This window comes from Macrotis lagotis, chromosome 2 (assembly GCF_037893015.1).
Source record: "Macrotis lagotis isolate mMagLag1 chromosome 2, bilby.v1.9.chrom.fasta, whole genome shotgun sequence".
Lineage (NCBI taxonomy): Eukaryota > Metazoa > Chordata > Mammalia > Peramelemorphia > Peramelidae > Macrotis > Macrotis lagotis.
In genome coordinates, this window is record NC_133659.1 from 334,002,746 (window position 1) to 334,028,033 (window position 25,288).

The 25,288-nt window shown below is 55.9% G+C and overlaps 1 protein-coding gene across 4 annotated transcripts in view; it reads left to right on the forward strand.

Annotated features, from left to right (window-relative positions):
- Positions 1–24,756, forward strand: part of SEPTIN3 (septin 3) — a 29,267-nt gene extending 4,511 nt beyond the window's left edge. The window contains exons 2-14 of one of the 4 annotated variants that reach the window (XM_074227057.1): positions 1,923–3,089; positions 3,781–3,846; positions 9,971–10,162; positions 10,567–10,695; positions 12,559–12,640; positions 13,261–13,398; positions 14,477–14,594; positions 17,010–17,105; positions 17,780–17,876; positions 21,504–21,555; positions 22,759–22,852; positions 24,123–24,195; positions 24,563–24,756. In XM_074227057.1, the coding sequence (XP_074083158.1) occupies positions 2,105–3,089; positions 3,781–3,846; positions 9,971–10,162; positions 10,567–10,695; positions 12,559–12,640; positions 13,261–13,398; positions 14,477–14,594; positions 17,010–17,105; positions 17,780–17,876; positions 21,504–21,555; positions 22,759–22,852; positions 24,123–24,170 (2,097 nt within the window). In that variant the 5' untranslated portion in view covers positions 1,923–2,104 and the 3' untranslated portion in view covers positions 24,171–24,195; positions 24,563–24,756. Of the gene's footprint in view, positions 1–1,922; positions 3,090–3,780; positions 3,847–9,970; positions 10,163–10,566; positions 10,696–12,558; positions 12,641–13,260; positions 13,399–14,476; positions 14,595–17,009; positions 17,106–17,776; positions 17,877–21,503; positions 21,556–22,758; positions 22,853–24,122; positions 24,196–24,562 lie in introns of all 4 variants that reach the window. The other 3 variants (XM_074227056.1, XM_074227059.1, XM_074227060.1) reach the window with 3 other exon arrangements.
- Positions 24,757–25,288: the final 532 nt, after the last annotated feature.

The following is a 25,288-nucleotide window of genomic DNA, read 5'->3' on the forward strand; positions in this document are numbered from 1 at the left end:
GTCAGACGGTGGCCCTGGCCTCCTACCCTCAGATGGGGGGGAGCTTCAACCTCAGCAGGAGAGGGAGGCGGAGGCCACTAGCTGGGGCGGCGCAGAATCTACGCACAGAGAGTCGGGTGGCCCCACCTCCTGGGCCTGGCGGTAGGGAGACCTGAGCCACAAGGTACCTCAGCCTTGTACCAGCTGTGGACTCTGGGCAAGTGATTTCACCTCTGCCTGCCTCAGTTTCCTCCTCTGTTCAGTGGGGATAAAAAATAACCCCAAATAGAGGGTCAAATAATAGCATTCACTTCTAATGTATAAGTAAATTCTGAATGATTATATTTAATAACAAAGGGCTTTGCAAACCTTGTCTCCATAGAAAAGCTAGCTGTGGGCGTGGCTTTCCATGCCCCCTCTGCCCAGCAGGAGGCTGGTCAGTACTTGCCAATGATAGAAGCCATAGGAATTCACTTATTTTTTCCAAATAGCATTTTCAGGTTTGTGAAGTGCATTAGGGACAGGACCTCATCTGAGCCTTCTGATTCTGCATGTCGGAGTGAGCTGCGGGGGTGGGTGCCAGAGGGCCGTGCTGGCCCGTAGGTGGGAGGGCATCGGCCTCCCAGAATCTTAAGAAGGGCTCTAGAGCATGTCCAGTCTGACTGCCCGCCTCCCTGCCGGGCATCCGTCCACTGGCTTCTTGAATACTCTTCACGATGGGCTGCTCACTCCCTTGCAGGGCAGCTCCAATGCCTTTTCTTTGGTGGGTACATTGGGCTATCTCCTCATTCTAAAATTCAAGGGTCATCTGGGGAGCTGGAAGGTCAGGAGGAGTAGCTATAGGTGGGGATGATAGGCAGGAGGGAGGTGGAGGCCTGGAGGGAAGGATGCAGTCAGGACCAAGGTGTGATCTTGGGCAAGTTCCTCAACCTCTGTGCCTCGGTTTCCCTATCTGTAAAAGATGGGGCTGGGGTGGGAGGTCTCTGATCTCTGGCTCTATCTCTATGCTCCAATGATCCTAAGTCACTTTTCCCCTCCTGGTGCCTCAGTTTCCCATCTGTAAAGTGAGTGGTTTGAGGCTTGGAAGCCGAAGTTCCTTTCAGCCCTAGATTCTGTGGGCCTAAGAAGGGGTGTGTGTGTGTGTGTGTGTGTGTGTGTGTGTGTGTGTGTGTGTGTGCACGCATGTGAAGTGGGGGGGCTGGGGAGTGGAGGTGACCCCCTCTATCTCCAGGGTGTTTGGGCCATCTGTCAGAGGGAGTCTGGCCCAGCCCTGGGAGCTGTCCATTGTGGACTGTCCCTCAGGCCTGGGCAGGGTGGCAGGAGGGGACCCGGGCAGGCCGGGCAGACTCCCTGGTCACTGCCACACCCCACCTTTCCTCAGGGAGAAGCCTGAGGCGCCTGGATGGACCGCAAGCCAACTCCTTCCCCTCCTGGGGAGCGGCAGCCAGACTGGGCCCCTGTTCCCCCCAGCCCTCCCTCCGGGACCCCCTCCCTCAGCTCTGGGACCAGGAAGCCCCTGAGCCTGGGCTCCATCTCCAGTCACATCCCTCTCCCCCCGAGCCAGACCAAGGCCAGAGTTAGGCCCTGGTCCTTGGCCCCCAGGGAGCAGGGCTCTGCCAGGGGGACCCACCTTCGCCCCACTGGCCTCCCTGGGCCCAGGAAGCTCAGTTCACTCTCCTTGACCCTCCACAACCACAGCCACCAGCGGGCGGCTTCTGTCCCAGGGCCTTCCCCTCAGCAGGAGGGGGCTCTTAGAGACCGGAAAGGGGGGACCCAGGGGAGAGGGGAGTCTCTCATCCCAGCCCCACGCCCTGTGTCTCAGGTGCCAGTCGACAGGGCACACTCTGTGGGGCCTGTCAATCCCATTAGGCCAGCGGGGGACCCCCCTCTGGAGAAGCCCCTGCTGACCTCACATCTGGCCCTTTCTTTCCAATCACGCTCAGCTCAGGGCCCACCAACCCCGTCCGGCCTCGGGCTCCCCGTCCGATATACTTCCCGGATACCCAGCCCAGGCTCCCCAGGGAGGGTGGGCCCCCGGCACCTGGCCATCTCTAGGCTCCAGCTTCCCTCTGGAAGGGGCATCCCAGCCCAGGGTCCCAGCCCAGCCAAGTCAGGAAGGATCAGCATGCCCAGGCCAGAGAGGGCCACACCTGGCACACCCACCGAGCCAGCCCCAACCACTTTAGGTACCATCATGGATCAGGCCACACCAAGGGTGACTGAAGGCTCAGCCAGGGCACCCAGAGACCCGTGCCCAACGCATTCTGAAGCAGCCATCGAACCTGAGGCCCCAGCCAGGGCTGGAGAGGGCAAGGCCTCGCCAAGGAGTAGGAGGGTCACCTTCTTCCAACCTAGAGATCCCCAAGTGCCGCTTGGGGTCGTAGACCTGGCAGTGCTCCAATGCAGGCCGGCATCGGCCCCCAACCCGACCCTCAACCTTCCCACGCACACCCCACGTGCCCATGAGTCCAGGGTCGTGATCACCAAAGGCCCAGCAAAAGGCTCCCTAGCCTCGGACTTTGCTGCCCTGCTCCTGCCTCTCTCCAGCGGCACCGCAGGCCAGGCCCCAGAAGAGCGGGACAAGGTCCCGGCTAGGCCCAGCTCCTGCCCGACCCCAGTAGGCTCATCTAGCAACATTCTCATGAAAGACAAAAGCACCAGCTCCACCAACCTGGAAACCTCCTGTACTGCCCTGGTCCTGGTGACACCCTGCATAGCCAGGAGCCTGCCCTCGACGGGGGCCAAGATTGTTTTTACCGTGCCCGGCCTAGACACATCCCCAATCTTCTCAAGTACCACCATGGACCTGCCCATGCCCAGGCGAGCCCAGCTGTGCACGGCGATGATCTTGGGCACCTCCCAGAAAACCACACCACCCAAAACCGTAGTCGCCCCTCTGGCAGACATCGACACAGCCCCTGCCACGCCAGATGAGGCCTTTGAGCCCTGCAGGTCAGCCGACAGCTCGCCGGAGGCAGAGAGCCCCCTCCTCCAAGAGACACTAGATTACTCCCTGGAGCCAGAGGAAGAAGCTGCCACTGCCTCCACTACTTTGACTGTGGGCAGACCCCCTGACCTGGATGCCCTGGACCTGGCGGTGGCTCATAAAGGTATCCAAGGGGCAGGTGGGTGGGCTTGGCATGTAAGAGACTGAGGCTGGGGAGAATCCTGGAGGCTCCAAGCAGGGGCCGGGCGTGGGGAGTGTGGGTGGGAAGAGGGGGATGACCGTCTCTCTCTGAAATGTGTTATTTCCTGCAATGATTCACAAAGAGCCTTCTGAGGAGGGTCCCTGGTACCTGTAGAGGGTGGCTCCCCCTCTCTCCCTCAAAGAAGGGGCAGTGGCAAGTCCCCAAGAGCTTGAGGAAACAGCCCACAAACAGCTAGAGAGGGTAAATTGGGGCAGCACATGGAGGGAAGGCACGAGAATGAGGGGCATCAGAAGCTTCGTGGAGAAAGTGGCATTGTAGTTGGGACTGGAAAGAAGAGGAGAGGAGATGAAGAGGGAAAGCTTTCCAGGCGTGGAGGACAGCCAGGGCAAGTGTCCGGAGGCTGGAGATGAAGGTGTTGTGGGTGGCACAGCCAGGAGGCCAGGACAGCCAGGGCAAGGGTCGGGAGCCTGGGCTCCCTGGTGCCAGAGTGTGGGGAGGAGGTGAAGCAGGTACAAGAGAATAGGAAAGGTGGAGGTGGCTCTCCAGGACCAGAAGAAAGTTGCCGAGGTGGGCCCTGCTCTCCCCAGGCCCCCCAAGAGGGAGGGATTCATTCGGGGGTTTCCATCGACCCTTCTACAATCTGACTTTTCAGGCTTACGCCCATCAAGGACTAACTGGCACCTGCAGATGGAAGGCTTCTCTTGGAATTGTGAACAAGGTGAGTTTAAGCCCAACCTCTGAGGTCACAACAAACGCCGGCCTCGGTCTCCATTCCTGTGTTCCTTCCCCGCAGGGTCCCAAGGGCCTTCTCCATGAGCTTCCTTACCTGAGGAAGCAAGAGTCCGGGAGAAGGGTGAAACTGGGAAACCTGGGGGGACTTGGGGCTGTCCTCTGACCTTTGAGGTCATTCCTAGGTCCTTAGAGGGCTTTGACAACCCAGGAAGGGAAGGGCCCCCCAGACTGATGGTATGGACCATTGGGGGCCTTTGAGATCATGATGGGGATAAGCAGCTGCCTAAAGCCTCCCAGCAAGGGACTCTGGGAGAGCTGGGGTCTCTGGGCTAGAAGGGACTTTGGGGCCCCTGGGTCGTCACCCCCTCATCCCTCCTGCCAAGCATGTTCTGTGCACTAAGCCTCACCAGAGAACCTGGAAGGAGGCAGCGAGGGAGAAGACCAGGCTGGTCCCAGCAAGGCCATGGGGTGCGGCAGGGTCTGGATCCCAAGTCTGAGCTGGCATCCTGGCACCTCGTGGGGTAACCCGGGTCTCAGTTTCCCCAACTGTAAGATGAAAGGGCTGGATGAGATGATTTCTGGGTTCTCTTTCGTCTCTGACGTGCCACGACTTGGCCAAGGTCATGGTGGCAGTGAATGGTAGGACTTCAACATTGGATTTCTGTTCTCCTTCTGCCCCTGGGGGAGCATGAACACTCAGGGGTCCCAGCCTCCCCCACTCCAGGCAATCACTGGCCCCCTTTCTGCAGATCGGGCAGGTTCTGCCCCTGGCCCCCAGACCAATCTTGGGTGAGCCCCTTCCTCAGTTTCCTTTAAAGTGAGGGAGTTGGGCTACCTGAAGGCATGTGGGCAAGGGGCCGAGGGAGACATCATCTAGGACAGCCCCCTCTTTGGAGGCTGTGTCCCCTTTGTGAGGTAGGTAGGGAACAGCCGGGGTCCCATTTTACAGATGTGGAAACTGAGGCTGGCTTGGAATCATTAGCAAATACTTCTAGTAACGGTAGCAATGTCTGTTGTTCCCTACTCTATTGTGCCTTGGACTGATGAGAAAAGTGGGGCTCAGGGCCCTTTGGGGGGTCTCACAGCTGGTGAGGGGATTGGGGCCCCTGCTTCCCCAAGGGTCTGGGGGAGGTGAGAGCAGAGGTTGGGGGCCCCCACCCCAGGGCAGAGGGGAAGGGGGCGGGTCGAGGGGGATGGGGATGGGGCGCAGGGGGGAGGATCTGCAGGGATGGTTACCCTGTGCATCACGTGGTCCCGGTGGCAGATCCCAATAGTGACGGCGGCGGCAGCATCCTTCCTCTGGCCCTCCCCGCCTGCCTCTCTCCCCATCGGAGCCCGGCTGCTCCGGGGCAGGAGGGAAGGCCAGCAGAGGAGGGAGGGAGGCCAGGGCCGGGGCTGGGCCCCCCCCATCTGAGTGGGGAGCCAGAGCCACCAGCCCTGCGCACCCCGAGCCCCCCCCCAAGAGCATCTCCAAAGACAAAGGAGGCTTCATGTCCAAAGGTAGGGGCCGGGCGGGGGCCCGGGTGAGGCGGAGCTGGGCCAGGAGGGGAGGGGGGCCGGCTGGGGAGGGCCTGGGGTGGGGGGGTCTGCCTGCCACCCCCCAGGCCACGGCCGGAGCCACGGCAGCCACCGCCCGGCCCTGCCCCTAGAGACTGGCAGGAGGCTCACACAGAGACAAATGAGAGGGGTGGGGGCTTTCCTTCTCATCCCTCCTCACCCCACCCCTCGGGCACCTACATGTCGAGACAGGCTTGATAACCTGACTCCAGCTCCCCCCACACGCTCACCCTCACTCACACTCACACTCACAGCCCCCCCCCAGACCCTGCCATGCATGTCTGCCAAGGACACGCTCACGCTTGGGGGGCACCACAGGGAGGGCAGAGGGGCGGGAGGCTCCTGTCTCTAGAGATGCTGGGGTGGGCCGGGGGGGCCTGAAATGGGACTGACCGGCCTCCCAAAGGCCCCCAGAGAGGGGGAGGGGCAGGCCAGGTGAGAGACAGGAGGAAGAGGGGAGAACAAAAGGGGGAGGGGGATGCCCAGGGCCTGGGGGGATGGGAGCCGGGGCCAGAGGCTCAGGGAGGGGGCAGAGCCAGACACTGATTCTGGCCTTCGTTTGCCTTTGGGCTACTCGGGTGTCCTGGATGTGGGGGTGAGGGTCTGGGGAAGCTCAGTGTTGGAGGGCAGCCACCAGGAGGGCTGGCAGCGCCGGCCCCCCCTTAAGCTCAGATCCACAGGATTTGGCTTCATTAGCACATTTGCAGCGGGGTGGGGGAGCAGTGAGGGTCTGGGTTCAAATTCTGCCTCAGCCACGCTGCCCACGTGCGAGTCCCTTTTGGGGGTGGGTCTCAGTCTGCCCATCTATAAAGCAGGACCCCTTGCCACGTCCACCAGTCCTCACCCACAAGGGGCAGTTCCCTGCCCCGTCTGTAATGGTGGCCTTGAAGGCCCTTCCGGCTCCCCCCTCCACGTGCTGAAGGCGGCTGATGTCCTCTCATGAGCCGGGTCCACAGCAGATGCCGATGGGAGCTGCAGCCAGAACAGGCTTGGGGTGGGGGTGGGGGCGGGATGATAGGCAGGGAGCCTGTCACCCCCGGCTCGTCCTGCGCAGCCAGCCCCCTCCAGGGCAGCATAGGCACCTGGCTCGGTCTTAGGGGGCCCGGGCTAGAGGGGGAAGAGATATTTGTCATTGAGCCCCAAATGTGGAGAGCCCGGAGGTCCTAGGGAAAAGGCCAGAGTGAGCTGGCAGGGCTGGATCACAGGACTGCCGGGCAGCAGGCGGCCAGGACAGAACCAGGACCAGGCTGAAAACGGCCCAGCCCCATCCGAGCACAGTGGGATCGGCGGCCTGGGAGGCGGTGGTGGGAGGCGGGCGGTGGTGGGAGGCGGCGGTGTCGGTGTCCCAGCAGAGGCCGGGTGACCGAAAGCTGGGGAGGAGCTGCTGTAGATCTGAGTGGCTGGTCTAGGGGACTTTAACCCTGATGGCTGAGGCCGAGGCCCTGGGTTCTAGTCCTGCTTCTCTGCCCCCTTACCGATGCCGTGGCTTTGGGCAAGGGGAGCCCTCTCTGGGCTGAAATGGAGAAGTTTTCCATGGAGGACATGGGCTTTCTAGAATGGGGAGAGTCTGGGATGGTGAAGGAGAGAGAGGGGGGCCCAAAGGACTGGAGGAAGAACCCTGAGGTGTCGGCAGCCAATTCATTGGTTCCTACTAACAGAGTGCCAGGCCTGGAGTCAGGAAGGCCCAAGTTCAAAGAATGGGGCTAAGAATACCAATGTTAAATAAGGCTGTATGTAGGAGGCGAGGCTTTGCAGGCCCTTAGTGATCTAGGTGGTGGCCTGTTGGGTCTGAAGGGGGAATGGGCTCCAGCAGGAAGGCGGGCACTCCTGCCTGGCACTGGCCGCTCATTGCCCTGGGTGATGGCCCATCTGGTCGTCCCACACCCATGGTGACCGAAAGAGCAGGTTCCCACCAAGGGGCAGGTCACAGCCAAAGAGAGGGGCTGCCCAGCCTTGGGGGAGATGCTGAGACCCATCCTCAATCAGCCTCCCAGCCTCCACTCCCATCCCTGGGTGGTAGAGGGAGCTTCTGATGGGTAGAGTCCAAGAATCCCAGAATGACAGGGCTGGGGGGAGGGAGACGTTTAGACCTTGGAATGTCAGGGCTGGGAGGGGTCTTAGAACAGAAAAGGCCAGGGCTGGAGGGGGACAGGGGATGTCAGGACTGGGAAGGGTCTTAGAACAGGGGGCGGCAGAGCTGGGAGGGGTCTTACAAGCTCTCTCAAATACCGCCCTCATTTTACAGAGGAAGAAAGCAAGGCCTCTAGAGGCTGGCCAGGGCTTGTCTTTGCTCCTCCCAGTGCAGCCGGCATCCCCCCAGCCCCTAGGTGTTATTGTACAGCGGGCCCTGCAGGCACAGAACCCTTCCCTCGGCGAGGGCCCAGTTGGCCTGGACACAGGGGAGAGCGAGAGGGATAAGAGGATCACGGGGATGGCAGAGGGCAGGACTGGAAGCCGGCTGGTCGCAGGCATCCATCGGGAAAGCCAGGCCAGAGGCAGAGCGAAGGGGCCTTGAGTGGCAGAATCAAGAGTTTGCCTTTTGGGTGGACAGTGGGGAGCCCTGGCGGCTTTTGAGCAGAGTAAGGACCGAGTGGTGGGTTAGAAAGATGGGGCTGCCAAGGTAAAGAGGACAGAGGAGAGGGGCAGGAGGCTGGAGACCGAGAGTCGGGGAGGCCAGGCAGGTGGGGGGCTTGAATCCGGCCCATCTAGACCAGAGGGGCACTGGAGCCCGGCAGGGGCTGTTCCATTCTCCGCCTCCCAGCACATAATGGGCACTTGGTGGAGGCCTGTTTTGGGATTGAGTTGAAGTCAAAGAATTCCAGTGGGAACTGGGAGGAGGAAATGGGGAGAGAATTCTGGGGGTGACAGACAAGATTTGGTCAGGGCAGTGTGCCACCTGGAGTCCTCTGCATGGGTGGGTCATCCTGGTGGAGGCACCAGTGGGCAATCAGTCACCCGTCCTGGAGTTCTGGAAAGGGTTGGGGACTGAGCTAGGCCTGAGAGTCATCCACCGAAGAGGTGATAACAAAGCATGGGAGTGGATGAGATCATCCAGGGGGGTGGGGTGGCAGGAGAAGAGGAGGTGCCCAAGGACAGAGCCATGTAGGGCACCCCACTTAAGGGACATGTGCAAGAGAGGCCTGAGAGCTAGGAGAGCAAGAGAGGAAGACGGGATGGAAGCCAAGGGAAGGGAGAGGATCCACGGGGGGGGGGGGTCCCCAGGATCAGATGCCACACAGAGGTCAAGTCATTTGAGGACAGAAAGCCAGACATTAGATCAGATGAGGAGGAGGTTGGTCATGACATTGGAAGAAGCCTTCTGGGGAGATGCCTCGACAGAAGACAGTTTACAGGGATCTGAGGAGTGATGAAATCAGGAAGCAAGACGGGGGGCCCTGAGCCGCCCACCTGTTCTAGTGACTGAGAAGGAACACTGGGCACCTGGGGTCAGGTCCCAGCTCTGTTGCTTGATCCTTGTGCGACCCTGATGGGAAGGGTAGGGGGGGAGTTTCTTTTTTCTTTTCTTTTTTTGCAAGGCAGTGATGTTAAGTGACTTATCCAAGGCCACACAGCTAGGTCATTATTCAGTGTCTGAGGCTGGATTTGAACTCCAGTCCTCCTGACTCCAGGGCCGGTGCTCTATCCACTGCGCCACCTAGCTGCCCCAAGGGGAGATTTTCTGATTAAGATGACCCATTGGGCAGTTTCTTCTGAGTTGTGTATGAACTTGTCTGGGGGCACTGTGTGACCCCAAAGACCAATTGTCTCTTTGGTCTCCCTTGATCTCATGGAAGAAGAAGGTAGGGGGACCAAGTTGGGGTTGCCCTTGGTAGATTGGAAGGGAGGACTCTGGAGCTTGGGGTGGGGGGCAATGGGAAGAGATCTCTTGAGACAGGAGATGCTGAAGTAAGAGAACCCCAGCAGGCCAGCCTAGGCTTGTTTCCATGCCCACGGAAGGCCAGACTCAGTTACAGAGCTGGTGGAGCAGGGTGGGCCTACCCACCCCCCCTATTTTACAGAAGAAACTGAGGCTGCAGGGGGTAACTTGTTTGACTCAGTGACTTCTCTACCCCATATGCCTCCTTCCCTCTCACGGGGATGGAAATGAGGGGAGGACTCTGGCTAAGAGATTCAGTCATTCTTGGATTCTTCAAAAGTGTATTCTAGGCGGCTAGGTGGCACAGTGGGTAGAGCACCGGCCCTGGAGTCAGGAGGACCTGAGTTCAAATTTGACCTCAGATACTTAATAATGACCTACCTGTGTGGCCTTGGGCAAGCCACTTAACCCCATTGCCTTGCAAAAATTAAAAAAAAAAGTGTATTCTAACTCTGCACATTCTGGGGTCCATCTCAGCTGTGACATTCCTTCCAATCATGCGCATTTAGATAACAATCTCCTCCACATCCCTCACAGAAGGGGTGAAGGGTTGCCCACTGAGAGAAGGTGGGTACAGAGTTAGATAGCCTAATCAAGGGCAATTTCTTGGGGTGAGGGTCACAGCTCCTCCCCATTGTAGGCTCCATGACCAGTCTGACCATGGCCTCCTCTGCAGGGTCTGCAGAGTCCAAGACAGAAGTGACCATGTCGGAGCTGGTGACTGAACCCAGGCCCAAGCCTGCGGTGCCCATGAAGCCCCTTGGCATCAGCTCCAACCTACTGGGTTACATTGGCATTGACACCATCATTGAGCAGATGCGCAAGAAGACCATGAAGACGGGCTTTGACTTCAACATCATGGTTGTGGGTAAGAGTGAAGGCTGGTAGGGCTGGCATGGGGCCATGAACCTGGCAAGGAATGATCAGGCGGCTCAGACTTCTGGGAGTAGGCCCACCTTGGGCTTCTTCTGGGAAGGCTCTCAACCCAAGGCTGTTGAGAGTGTGGGGAGCCAGGAGGCCCGCACCTGCAGGAGCTCCTGGGCGACCACAACCTTGGTTTTCTCCCTTTGTCATTTAGAAAAATAGTCCGTGTTTCCGTATTCAGCCCCCTTCAGTATTGGGGGGTCCAGAGGGGGACTTTGGGGGTGGGAAATGCTTTGGAAATAAAATCCTAAAAGGAAACTGGTTGCAGGATCAAAGGATCCTGGGTTCAAATCCTGCCCCAAGTTTCATCTTCTGAGTTTATGGGTCTTTCCTTCGCTCCCCATCCAGGTCAGAGTGGGCTGGGCAAGTCGACCCTCATCAACACCCTCTTCAAATCCCAAGTGAGTCGGAAGTCAGCGACCTGGAATCGGGAAGAGAAGATCCCCAAGACGGTGGAGATCAAGGCTATTGGGCATGGTGAGTGTGCCCATCTGGGGCTGGACTTGAACCCAGGTCTTCTTGTCTCAGCTCATTATCCAGGTCAGAGGATACCTGAGGAGCTGCTCATAGGCCCGTTCCCCTCTGTCTGCCATAACCCTGTCCTCAAGGGGTCCTGGCACCCACCCCTGGCTGCCAATCAGAGCTCAGGAGCTCACGGGCCAATTATCATTGTTGGTATGAGGGTGAATTCTGCCCCTTTGGAGATGAGCAAACTGCTCAGAGGGGTGGCTGTGGATGGCTCCTAGCGCCTGGGGAGGTTTCCTTCCTGAGGAACAGCCAGGGCTGAATGGCAGACACAAGGAAGACCCAGATTTGAGCAGGAATTCCCAAAGGGGCCCAGGAGGGTGGATCCCCAGGGGCAACTGGTCACTGCCACAATTAACTTCCAAACAATTAATCTTGAAACAGTCTCCCCTCTCTCCCTGCCTCAGCTGGAACTGGACCAATTTCCCCCTGGGACCTTCTGGTTTTACTGGGAAGGATATTTTTATATTTTCTGGCAATCACAGGGAGCTCCAAGAGATCGCATCTGCTTCCTCTTTACCCCTTAGGGTTGACGGCTCAGCCTCAGTTTACCCTGGTTTGGGTCAGGAGCTGATGACCGCCAGTCCAGGGGCTAATTATACCGTTTCTGCATTTTCCAGTCCATAATTGTTCCACCCATGAAGCATTACTGGCTTCATCTTTCTCCTTCCTCCCATGGGGGCCTGGGACCAGAGCCTGGCTGGAGTCTCCCAGGTCCCACAATTGTCCACAGTCCTGGGACAGACCCGGCTCCTCTGATGGTGACACGGGGCTCTTTCCATTGCTTCCGCCTTAGTTTTCCTTCCTTGTAAAGGCGGGGCAATCCTAACTAGTCTGTGGGCTCTGGGTGGGCTCGGACGTGACCAGACCCTGGCGCTCTCTCCAAAGGCTGACTTCGTATTGATACTGTGATTGTCCCTGGTTGTATTATTCTCCCACTCCATGGTGCTTGGGTGGACGTCCATCACTCGGTGGCAGGCCTATGCAGGGCCTCCCCGCAGGCTTGGCCCAGGGTCACTGTCTCCTCAGAGGTTTTCCTGGTTGTCCTGGCTACTAGACCCCCCCTCCCCACCCCCAGGAATGGCTTTTGTCTTCATTTTGTGTATAAATAAATGTATGTGTGAATTGTGCTTGGCCAGAGAACTTGGGAAGGGGGAGCAGCAGCCAGACAGATTTAGACTATTGGGGCTATCCCAAAGGGAACTGGGCCACCTCGGGAGGTAGTGAGCTCCCTGTCCCTGCAGGTCCTCAAGCGGAAGCCCAATAACCACTTGTTGGGTGTTTTTAGAAGGGACTCCGTTCCCTGCTGCCACTTGGCTCTATAAATGCTTGTCCTCATCACCACTGTGTCTGTGACTCTGGCCCAGAGCGTGGAGAGAGGGTTGGGGGCCAGGGATTCTTGCCTGTTCATCATCATGGACGGAGATCATGGTGGCCTTGAAGGATGGAGTGGGTAGGATTTGGAGAGGCAGAGAGGAGTGGATGGGAGCCACGTGAGCAAAGGTGCAGAGATAGGAACTCTTTCCAAAAGATCCCACTGGGGAGGAGGGGGAGGGGCGGCCAGGCAAGATGGCAGGACGGCAGGAAGCCAGAACGCAGAGTCAGGGAGCCAGGATGTGGTGGGACCTAGATGAGATGCTTCCAGATGGAAGTTCACATTCCTTCCCGACTGGATTCAGAGGAATCAGAGGAATCAGGGGAATCAGCTTTAGGGTCTCCAGGGTCTGGGGTAGGGGGAGGTAGGGGGCAAAGTGGAGGAGAAAGGGAGGGGAGAACATGAACCAGGCATCACCCACGTCCCATCTGTCACCCCAGTGATAGAAGAAGGTGGAGTTAAGATGAAGTTGACGGTCATCGACACCCCGGGCTTTGGAGACCAGATCAACAATGAAAACTGGTACGTGTGGCCTGCGGTCCTCCTGTCTTGGGGTGGGGGTGGGGTAGAGGGGGTCTGGTTCCCAGTAGAGCCCGGGAGGGACTGAATCCCCGGCCTAGAGCAGGAAGGGACCCAGAGACTAATGAGCCCACCTTTTGGCAAATGGGGAAACTGAGGCCCAGTGTCAAAGCCACTTGCCTTGGGGTCGCCAGGGTGTAGCTTGGGCATCAAGGACAGTGTCCTTCATATGTGTTCAAGGAGCAGCTAATGGACCCTGGGCCTGGGGGCCCCAGATCCAGACACCATCCTGTGGAGGGTGGGTTCAGAGTTTAGCACAGGTCCAGTACACAGTGGGGGCTTAATAAATACCTCCGGATCAGGCAGCATGCTGGACAAGGCCTAGTGGAAGCCTGGGGAGACAGCAGATGCAGGACAGAGGCCGGGGCCGAGATGGGCTGAGGCTGGGGGGGTCCAAAACCCATCCTAATGATGAGAGCAGACGGGAAAGGAGCGGCCAGGGTAGGCGGTAGTGAGCTCCCCACCCCTGGAGGGATCCTTGGAGGTCCCTTCTGATCCTGGGGTCCCACGAGGGCCCCGGAGGACTGGGAGCTGACCAGTCCGCCCTTGTCCGGCCTCCTCAGCTGGGAGCCCATTGAGAAGTATATCAACGAACAGTATGAGAAGTTCCTGAAGGAGGAGGTGAACATCGCCAGAAAGAAGCGCATCCCGGACACACGGGTGCATTGCTGCCTCTACTTCATCTCCCCCACGGGACACTCGTGAGTGCCTGCTGCCCCCCCAGCCCCGCAGTAAGCGCACAGCAGTGTCCCCGCTCCGAGCCTTTGCTCCAGCAGTGCCCCCTGCCAGCCACGCTCTCCTTCCTTGTCTCCGTCTCCTGGCTCCCTTCAAACCTCGGCTCCCAGCGCCCCTTCTGGGGGAGGCCTGTCCCGCTCCCCCTCTGCCCCAGCACCGGTACCTTCCTGGTTCTCTCTTTTTGCATGTGCCTAGTGATTGGCAGGCTCTCTCCCATTAGACTGGGAGCTCCTGAGGGCAAGGACTGGCTTGGGCCATTCCTTGTATGTCTAACACTTGGCCCGGTTCCCAACATACAGAAGGTGCATAATGAATGCTGGTGGATGAGCTCTAGCTCTGCAGAACCAGCTAAGTTAGATTCTCCTTTTCTGCAAGAATGAACCCGAGGAGGGATGGAGTGTAGGCCCAGGGAGCCCCCACTTGCCTTCTCCCAGTGCCAGCCACTGTGCTGCCCCCTGGCAGTGCCAGCCGAGCTCACGGCTGCTAAGAACAGAGGTCATGCAATCCTATCCCTTTATTTTACAAAGAGGAAACTGAGGCCTGGGGGGAGTGGGGAGTAGAGTCCAAGGTTACACAGGCCTTAAGGGACAATGTCTAGATCTGAATCCAGGTCCTCTGACTCTGGCTGGCATCCTGCCTTGAAGAATGGTTGCAGGTTAGGAGGCAGCTACCTCCCTGGCCTTCCCTCATTTGTTCATTCATCCAGCAAACCTCTTGTCAGGCCCGCTCCAGGTCCCCTCGGGCCCACAGGCTACTTGGCCTGGCCAGGCCAGGCCCTTTTGGAAGAGGCCACACCAGGACAGGTGTGAGCAGGCTGCTGGACCAGGGCCTCCCCAGAGACCCTACATGTGACCCCCGAGGACCAGAGATGCCTGGCACCAGGGGCTGGACTGGATACCTCCAGCCCATGCCCCCCTTCCTGCCTTGACCTCAGTCTCCTCCCAGGAGCTGGTGGCCACAGCTCAGGCCCAGGGATCCAGGGTGGGGGGCCTGGTGGGTGTAGACCATGGGCCTCTCATGGCCTCCTCCTTCTCCTCCATCCAGTCTGAGGCCCCTAGATCTGGAATTCATGAAACATCTCAGCAAAGTGGTGAACATCGTCCCCATCATCGCCAAAGCTGACACTATGACCTTGGAGGAGAAGATGGAGTTCAAGCAGAGGGTGAGCCCCTGGCCCATCCTGACCTTTGTTCCCTTATTGGGGTGGGGAGCCACTTTGCTCTCTGCTCAGCCTCCCCCCACTACCACCTCCACCTCTCCTCTCCTCTCCTCTCCCAGGTTTCACATTCTTTTTATTTTAATTAAAATGGTTTTTTATTAGGATATCTTAACAAAATGGTGCACCTCTCTCCAGGTGGGAGAGGGCACGGGGAAATCCCCAAATACAAGGTTTTTTATGCACTTTGCAAGGCCTTGTTCCTGCCCCCTCATGCCAATCATGGGCTGGGTCACAATCTAAGTGATACATTGGTCCCCATACGACCCCCCCCCCTCCCTGCCCTGCTCATTATACTCATGAGCCAGAACAGTCAGATCTTGAGCCTGCCCAAAGGAGAAGGTCCAAGACTCTAGGTTAAGTTCAAAGCAGGTGGGGTGCTCTCATCAGGGTTTTTTTTTGTGATTTTTTGGTTTTTGTTTTTTGTTTTTGCTAGGCAAATGGGGTTCAGTGGTTTGCCCAAGGCCACACAGCTAGGTCATTATTAAGTGTTTGAGGTCTGATTTGAACTCAGGTCCTCCTGACTCCAGGGCCCATGCTGTATCCACTGTGCCACCTAGCTGCCCCTCTCATCAGTTTTTGATCAGATGGAGGCACCTGCCCATAGGCACCAAAGAGGCAGAGCCCAGTGTTTGTCACGTAAACTAACAATCCTCCCTTCACATTCTTGGGCAACCCAAATTTTCTTCACAATTTCCCCCTTTTCTTTATACTAAAAAGTTGAGTTCCACCCCTTCCTAGTGATTTCTGTCTTGAATCCCAGCCCTTTTACCGACATAACTACCGACTTTTCTGCTCTCGAGATTTTTACTTATTATCAGAGACACGGACCTGTCCTATTTTTTTAGGTTTGTGCGGGAGCACGTGTCAACTTTCTGATGTCTTTTTACTTGCCTATTGACATCTGTCTTGCTAGATGCAATTTACCACGGACTCCTCTAATCAACAGATTTGTTTGCATGGCTTAGCCAGCCAGTAAGTCAAGGCCCTGGCTATCTCATTGGTAATCTTTCCACTACAGCTTAGAATCTAATCGGGTCAGAAATTGGGGTTCCATAGCCCCAACTCCCATCCTGTGCCCAGGGAGGAGGCCCTTTAGACTAGATAACAACTCCCTGACCAACCCTTTGGACAAATGGATGTAGGCAGTGGTCCCACAAATCCAATCATGTCCCTTTAGTGCTGGTTGGGCTTCCAGGAATACTTTCTTGGTTTCCCACAAATGGGTAATACTGTTCCTCCTTACTTCCAAGGGGCCTCCTAAGGAAGCCACATAATTATCATGATAATAGGTCCATTTCCAAAGTTGCTGTACCTCCTTCCACTGCAAGTTTTTATACCAATGTCTTTAGATAAGTCTTCCTGGCTCCAAAATGGATCCAAGTAAATCCCTGATTTGATGCCATTGGACCAACCCCAAGAATAGCTAATATAGCTAGTGATGTTCCTTAAATGATTTTTCTTGCAAATGGCCATTTCCACACTTTCCTTGCAAGTCCACACTAAGTCATAATCAGTTTCCCTTTACAAATGCCCCAGTTTGTGCATCTTTACAAGGGCTCCAGGTACCATCATTACATCTCCCATGAGTCTCAGTCCCCCATCTCTGTACAGTCCAGAATATGCCCCCCGCTTCTGGACACGTCCAGACATTTGCTACTCCCCAGGAAAATATCTTGGCCAGACTTGTGTAAACAATGGTCACTCAGGTTTCACATTCCCTGGCCACTGGGCTCCCCTCTCTCAGCCCCCGCCTCATCTCCCACCTCCTTGCCTTTGTCTAAATTATTTCCGGTTCCATCTCACCTTGGTGGAATCCTCTTCTTCCTTCAAGGCCCAGTTCAAGAGCCTCTTCCTCCTTGAAGCACTCCCTGCCTCGCTCCCCCTCCCCACCATATGGATGAGGATGAGCTCCCCGTCCTCCAGGGTTCCTCAGCTAGAGGGAGCCTCAAGTTTGTCCATCACTCCCTCCCTAGCGCCATAGTTTCTCTGAACATGGGAAGTCCTTGGAGGGCAACCACATCACTTTGTCTTGGTATTCCCGATGGCGAGCTTGGTGCTCAACAATATAGCCTTGAGTCAAATTGAGTAGAACCGAGGACTAGTCGAATCCTGTTTCTGTTGTTATCTACTCATGTGATCCTGGGTAATACACTGCCTGGGCCTTGGTTGCCCCAACTGTAAATTGAGGGAGTTAGACAAGATGACGTCTGAGCTCCCTTCTGGTCCAAAAGTGTGAGCTCTGTCTGCTCTCAGAGCCTCAGTTTCCTCCTCCAGAAAATGAGGAGAGACAAGGCCAGAGGTCCCTTCTGACCCCTGGTCTCAGTTTCTCTGACCCCAGGCTGACTCTCCCACCCCCAGGTCCGGAAGGAGCTCGAGGTGAACGGCATTGAGTTTTACCCGCAGAAGGAATTTGATGAAGACCTGGAGGACAAGACAGAGAATGACAAGATCAGGGTAGGAAGTGAGGGGGCCGTGGGGGAGAAGCCGAAGCTAGAATGGAAGCCCCCTGAGGCCAGCATAGTACATGGCATGGTGCTTTAAAAAATGGTTGTTGAACTGAACCAAATGCATGGAGTCTAAGGTCCTGGGTTCAAATTCCAGCTTAACTGCTTACCATCTGGAAGTGACTTGATCTTAGGCAACTCTTGTCATCTCTCTTCTGCAAAATGGCGGTTAAGATAAACTAACCCTTGTAAAATTCAAAACCCTGCCAAAAAAAATGATTAGTAGAAACTGCTATTGTAAATATTGGAAAACAAATGAAATATTTATATGAAAAAAGATTAACCCTCGGGACTCTTTACCTTCCTCTGAGCCTAGTAAACAGGAGACCTGAGCCCTGTGTAAGTGACTCAGGCTCCCAAGAGAAAAGGCACCTCAGAAGCTGTGGGTCCTGAGAAACTGAGCCCAGGCTGAGATAGACTTGTCCATACATGGGTACAAGACTTGCCCAGAGATTTACTGACCCAGCTGTGGGATTTGAATCCAAGGCCCTTGACCCTTTCCATTGTGCACTTGTCCCTTGGGCCAGCTGGGCCAATGGGAAGAGGGATCTCTTGGGGAGGATGGGCTAGGGGTAGAGGAGAATGACCTTGAACCCCTGGGCTGTCTCTGCCCCCCTCCAGCAGGAGAGCATGCCCTTTGCCGTGGTTGGAAGTGACAAGGAATATCAAGTCAATGGCAAGAAGGTCCTTGGGAGAAAAACCCCCTGGGGAATCATTGAAGGTAAGAGAGGCATCTTCTCCAGGAACCGACCCTTGGATTGATTTTTATCAGGTGTCCATGGGTGCCTAATGCTGGGTGGGGTGCTCTGTGGAGACCCAGCATTTGGCCTCACCTTTGGAACTCCTGGTGCCAAGCAAAGGGCTCCACATACAGTGGGTGCCAAATCAATGTTTGAATGACTGAGACAGATACCATTATGACGTTTCTGGAGGAGCTTGCGAAGGTCTGGCTGTCAATCAATCAACAAGTCTTCAGGAAGCAGAAAACTGAGAGATGGCCCCCCATCCTCAAGGAGATGCAAATCTGTTGGGGAGAAAATGTGCGAGCAGCCATGGACACTAAAGGAAAGGCCACCTGGAAGGGGTGGTTGGGGTTCGAGTAGGAAGGGACTTTAGAGGCCATTCAAACATTCCTTAATTTACAGATGAGGAAACTGAGGTCTCCAGAGGTTAAGTGACTTGTATAAGGCCATACAGGCACATATCAGAACCATCTCATCTTTGTCTTAGTCACACTCATGGACTTATGTGTCAGGTGCTTAGAGATCCCAAGAACAGGCCCCAAACGCTTCTTGTTGGAGAGGATGGAGCTTAAAATTGTCTGTCCTGGGGCGGCTAGGTGGTGCAGTGGATAGAGCACTGGCCCTGGAGTCAAGAGGACCTGAATTCAGATCCAGCCTCAGACACTTACTAATTACCTAGCTGTGTGGCCTTGGGCAAGCCACTTAACCCCATTTGCCTTGCAAAAAAAAAAACACCTAAAAAAATTGTCCATCCTACAATAAAAGAAATTGAGGCAGAGCTCTAAGCCAATGGTCCCCTCTAATGAAGTGGACCTCAGAGCTTCCCCACAGTCTGAGATGCCTCTGGTCCTCAGGACCTTGTTTTTATAGGTTTTGACACCCAAATATGCAAAAGTGACTCGGTAAACTATAGAGTCTCATTGGTTGATAGACCTTGCCCTTGACAGCCACAAATTAAGATGGGCAAAGCAAGAGTCATCTCTGGTGACCATCTGGTCACATGATGGTCACCTGCTCATGTTGGATAAGAGAGGGTGCTCCCGAGGGGACTTTCCAAAACTTCAAGGCAGCCCACCCACAAGTCTGGACATAGAATTGGAGCGAACATTCTTGTGGCTGCACAAATGAGCCTCATAACTGGCAAACAACTAGTGAACATTATATGAATTCTAGGCTCTTATCTAATTATCCCTCTAAGATTCTTGTAAACATATCAAACCGATTGATACTGCTTGGAATAGAAGTGGGGTCCAGTTGAATCATTCCTTCCAAGAGAAAGGGGAGCAGGCTTCTTTCTGCTGACCTTGGACATGCTCAGCCAGGGATGGTGGAGATAGAGGAACATGGCATCCCAGAGCCTGTGCCAAGGGCCACGAGCATGGCCTTTCCAGCTCAGTGTCCAAGCCCTTCCTTTCCTGGACCCTCCCTCAAAGAGCACTTTTCCCAGGGGGGTTGCACCTGGGTCCAGGGAGGAAGATGTGGCACCCACTTCCTGGTCTCTGTTGGTCCTTCCTAGACTTGGTTTTTCCCTCCTGTGGCTTTGAGGGGGAAGGCTTTCTCTGAGGCTGACAGTGACTTGGGGGACACTCGGCAGTCCGGTGGGTTTTGGTGTGGGGAGAGGGTCTTGGATGTTCTTGGGCCTGGCTTTTTCCTGCCCTGTATCAGGAGCTGAAAGAAGTCATGCTTCTCCTTCCCGACTCCCAGGACTCTTTCTGCTAGAGGATTCATGAACTTTTCCTTATTATTGGACGACTGTCACTTTGGAGGCTCCTGGGAATTACAGATGGATCCTCCTATTATTTTTTCTCAGAATATGTATTTTCCAGTCAGCCAGGAGAGAATAAGAATTCTGAAGATGCCTGCTAATTGGAAAGCACTTTTTGATAGGCAGGATACCCACTTGCCCATGTTTCTTCACTGGGCCAATCTTTTAACAAGTCCCGGGCATGCACTTGGGTGGAAGAGGTGTCTCTGGCCACCTGCGTGTGACAACCAGGCCAGTGCTTGGGTGAGAGAATAAAGAAAAGGGATTCTTCCTGACTTGGGTTCTATGATCAAAGGGATCGTTGTGTGTGGAAGTCAGAGAGGACCCAGTAAAACTAAACCCATTCTCTCTCTCTCTCTCTCTCTCTGGGGGCATCAGTGATGAGAAGGGATGAGGGATGGTGCTGGTCCATGGCCTAGATTCTAAAATTTGCTGTCACTCCATGGGACCTCAAGCGATTAATGAGACCACCATGGTCCCCTACCTTCATAAAGCTTGGGCCTATTGACTGTTGATTGGTCTAGACCAAAGTAGTTGGCAAAGAACTTGCCCGTCCATTAGCGCATCCAATGGTCCTTTTAGGTAGGAAAGGTAAATGGGATCATCCCCAGTTTACAGATGAGAAAACTGAGGCTCAAAAGAGAAAGTAATTGGCTCAAGGTCATATAGTTCCTAGCCAAGAAATAACCCACGTCAGTTGGATCCTGGACCTCACCACAGTAGATTTGGGTTTAATTTTGGAGGGTCTCCCAAGAGCTCCCAGGCTAATTGGCATTAGTAGGAACTAATGGGAATGTTGGTATCTGACTTGTGTTTCTCAGAAGCAAAAAAATCTCTGGCCCAGAAACAACAGTATTTGACTTCATTTTGCTTCTCCTCAAAAGATCCCTCTGCAAGCCCCCGGGCTACTGAGATATAAGCTATAGGACAAATCATATTTGACCTGACAGAAATGTGGACTCACAGTGGACCCCCTTCTAGGGGTCATGAAACAACCCTTCCCTTGAGTGAGTCCCACCTTTCTTTGCAGTCTTACTGAAGGGAGGGGTTCCAGGAGGAAGAGTACAAGTGAAAAGGTGCCAAGCCCATCATGGCTGGTCCCGGAATTCTCTCTGGTGTCCTGCTAGGCTCTGTCCCTGCTTCGGTCATCTTAGTGTCCAACATATTTGGACGAAACAGCTGTTTTCAAAAGCCATCTACAGCAAGGGTTTCAGGGCCATTGTGGAAGGAGGGGTCAGTTGGATTCTGTTTGGCCCCAGAAGGCAGAACAGGAAGCAGTGGATGGTGGATGTCAGAGGGGTCCCGGGCGGCCTTGGCAGGTAGTGAGCTCCCTCTTAGTGGGTGTCTTCCGGCTGGTGACCACTCACTTGTCCGGCCTATTTGTCTTTGGCCTTTCTTTGTATTCTCAGTCATTAGAACCCTGCCTGGTGTGGATCAGGTGCTTGTCTAGCCAGATGATCTCAGTCTTCTTACTCAGATTCAGAGATGTTGAGAGTTCCTATCAGCCTCATGAAGCCATGCTTGACCGTCCATACTAATCCCTACCTTTTAGGTCCCAAGGCTCACCTCTGCTCTGCCTCTAATTCCTGGACTATCTGCTCTCCTAGGGGAGCAGGGGGTGTCCCTCAGTTCCATGTGAAGCTCCCTGAGGGCCAGCCCTAGAGCTTCTCTTTAGTCTGGTTTTGGCAGGTGAAGGTCTGTGTGAGTGCTCTGGAGCCATCTGAGTGGTCTGGCACAGGGCAGGGGTTATATAGCAGGTGCTCTTAAGGGGTCTCTGGAGCCATCCTTAGGATTGCTGAGAATTAGCATAAGATAACTTCTCTCTCTTTTGGATTTTCAGTGGAGAACCTCACCCACTGTGAGTTTGCCTTGCTCAGAGACTTTGTCATCAGGTAAGGCCCACCCTGGAGTAGGGGCAACCCCAGCCTCCAGGCTTCCCTGTCCCTCCTCTCCCAAACCTCTCTCCTTTCTGGGAGGATGATGGCATCCTAGAGAGTGGGTTATCTCCAGCCACAAGGGCCTGCTGTTGAATGGGGAAGATCACCTAGTGGTGGGAGCTTGTCCAGAGAGGTTGGGAAGGGACCAGCTGAGAAGGGCTGCTCACCTCCCTGGGTGAAGAACCCTGCTTAAGTGATGGGACGTCCACCTGCCCCTTCTACCCACAGAGGGATTGGGAACGAGCACTTATTTAGTTCCAACCGTACCTGTGACAAATGCCATCTGGGAGGTAGATGCGGTTACTCTCCCCATTTTACAGTTGAGGAAACTGAGTTAGGCAGAAGTGTGGTGACTTGCCCAGAGTCCCACAGGTAGTCAGTATCTGTGGATGGATGTATGTTTCTCTATCCCTGGACCCCAGGCCTGGAGGCACTGCCTGGAACAGGCAGGAACAGAGGGAGCTTCCATCCTCCTTCCCTTCACCCAATGGGCAGCAAAATCAAAGGGGAGCAGCTGGGTGACCTGGGATAGAGCATGGGCCACCAGAATTAGGAGGACCTGAGATCAGACCTGGGCTCACCTACTAGCCGGCTGACCCTGGCCAAATTACTTAACCCTCATGGTCTTCAGAAAAAAAAGACAATTAGACTAGTCAGAATTTTGGAGTCAGGGTAGACATACAGAGTGAAAGGAGGGTTTCGTCCTGGCCTCAGGGAGCTTACTGTCTGGTGACAGAAACTAGCTAGCTGCGAGATCCAGCAGCAGCAAGGGGGTGCCACAGTATTAGAGTGCTGGGCCTGGAGTCTAGAAGACCTGGATTCAAATCCAGCTTCCGACACCTGGCTGGGTGACCCTGACCAAGTCACTTCACCACTGCTGGTTTCAACTGTAAAGTGGAGATCATAACAACACCAACTTCATAGGGCTGCTGGGGCACTCAGATCTAGGGTCCAAAGGGACCCCAGAGCCATTCTTACAGAAGAGAAAACTGAGGGCCTCTGGCCTCTCTGGGGAGAGGAGGAGTCTTGGACAGTCAGGCTGGGCCCAAGTGACTGGCTCACCTGTCCCCCGGCCAAATCCAGGGGTCCTTCCCTTTGGCCAGCCAGCTCTGGCTCGTCAAGCCAGTCACTTCGCTTCCCCCCTTTCTGTTTCTTCAGGACCCACCTCCAGGACCTTAAGGAAGTCACCCACAACATCCACTACGAGACCTATCGGGCTCGGAGGCTCAATGACAACGGTGGCCTCCCTCCGGTGAGCGAGGGAGTGATGGACACCCAGGAGAGTGGACCGTGACTCGCCCCCACCCTCTCCTAGCCCACATAGACATGCCCAGGGCCATGTGTCCAGTCGCCCCCAGCCACCTGGGGCTGTCCCTCTGGTCCACAGGCCTGTGCCTGGCGTTTGTAGAACATCACGTGTCTGCATATTATATGTGCTGGGGTGGGGTCTTTTCACTGCCCTCCCTCCCTAGAAGCCTCTTCTTCATTTGGTCTTCTCTGGCCCACTGGTAGACCTGGATTTCTCTCTTCCACCACTGGACAAAGCCACAGGCCAACCCCATCAAGTCTAGGTGGGGAAGGACCAGTGGCCCCTTTTATTCAACCAAGCTCCCCCCAAAAGACTTCCAAAGACAGACCGCACCACAGGGATGGGTGCTCGGAGCTGAGACTCGTGGGGATGTGGAGATCAGGGGTGGGCAGGGCCAAGGCAGGAGGCTGCTCAGCAGCAGCCATGGGCAGTGGAGCATCTAGGGAGGGTGGGGAAGAGAATGCCACCTCGAGTCTGTCTTGTCCACTGTCCAACAGCCACCATCTGTCATGAAGCCGCCTGCTCCTCCCCCCACCAGCCAGCATCTGCTCTGCTGGACCTTTGGCCTCTAGGCCTTTCCTGCTCTCCTTTTCCCTCCTTCCTTCCCTCTGGCTCCTGGTTCTCTCCTCTCTCCTTCCCCCTCATCCTTCTTGCCATCCCCTCATCCTTTCACCTCTTCACCAGCGCTGCCATCTCCTCCCCAGCTGGCCGCAGGACAGGGAGCTAGCCTCATGGAACAGAGAGGTCAGGAGGTCCGGGTCAATCCAGCTTCTGACAGCTGAGGACCCTCTCTGGGTCTTGAGCTCCTGATCTGGATGATGGGTGCACTGCCCTGGTCTCAAGAGGACAGAATGGGGGCTGCCCTTCTCTCTCTGCCCCCTGCCCCCCACCCCCGTCTTGTTCTATGTCTCTCATTCTTGCTCTTCTTCCTCTCCTCTCCTCCCCCCCCTCTCTGTGTCTCTCTCTGTCTCCCCCCCCACACCACCCCTCCTGCCATCTGATCTTCTGAACCCCGGCTCATCCTTTGTCTCCTTCCCTTGCCCAGTAGTGCTTCCACCTTCCCAGGGAGGTCTTTCTTCTGCCCTTGGGCCCCTGAGGTTTCTGGGGCTGGGGTGGCAGCGGGCCTTGGCAGGGAGACCACGGAGGAGCCGTAGTAGGAGGCTAGCAGTGTTGACCGTTGCCCATGACCTCTTTCTCCTGGTCCATTCCATAGGCACCTCATCCATCAAATCTCACCTCCTTCAAGGGCTTGGAAAAATAAAGCCCGGAGACGCTAGATTGAGCAGGTCAGTGGGAAGGAGGCCAGAGCAGTGGGTCCGGTGCCCCCTGAGTGCCAGGGACCCAGAGCCTAGGGCGTCTGGCTCTCTTGGAGCCCGGCAGCCCATCCGCCCTCTCCCCCGGGTCTCTGGCCTGAGGCCCTCCCTCCAGGTAAGCTCCTGCCAAGAGAAAGCAGCAGCCGAGCCTCAGCCTGGACAGGGCTGCCTGCATCCCTGGTGCTGATGGCGCCCAGACCTCAGGCTCAGGTCGTGGCCTGTGCCAATAGGGCAGCTCTAGAGTGAAGGAGAGTTGGGGCCAGGGGAGCGGGGTGGCAGCCACGGGGGGAAGGGAGTTGGGCGCCTCTCGGGCCCTCATCCACTCTCCTCCCCTCTGCAGGGAGAAGGCATCCTTCCGGCCGCGCCAGCCTCCCCCTGCCCCACGACCACCGCCGAGTGAAGGTCATTTCCAGACTGCTCCTCCTCCCCGCTCTTGTCCCCCCACCCCAACCGCTCACCCTTCAGGGACCAGGTCTCCTTAGCATTCCACTCGTCCAGCCAACCGCCAGCCTGCTATGCTCTGCCCATGCCGGGGGGGGGGGGGGCAAGTGCCATCCTGCCTCTCCAACCAAAGGTGTCTCTGATGGCCCAGCTCTCGGCCCACCCACCCATCCTGGGCCACCCACCTCACCTGCTCCTGCTGCAGCTTCTGCAAACTCCCAGCCAGCCACTCATCGCCTTCTCCAGGGGAAATGGAATCGAAGCCCCCTACTCCACCAAGCTTCCGGGTGGGAGCTGGGAGAGCGTCCCCGTGGCTCAGCACCTGCAGGTGTGAGTCTCAGCACAGGGCTGGGGGAACACCCAAGGCCTCCCTCTCCTTGGTCAGACTTGGCTGGCCCCGAGTGTGCCGACACCCCCCCATCCCCCCCACGATGAGAAGTCCAGGAGGAGACAAGTGACCTAAAGGGCATTTCTGAAGTTGATTTTTCTCTTTATCCTTAGCTTTCAAAAAAAAAAAAAAAAACCCATAAGAAAGAAAAGAAAAAAATGTTTAGGACACCCGTGAGATGTGAAGTGTAAGCTAAAGCTTGCCCCCCCACCCCAGTCTGTCCCTTAGCAATAAGAG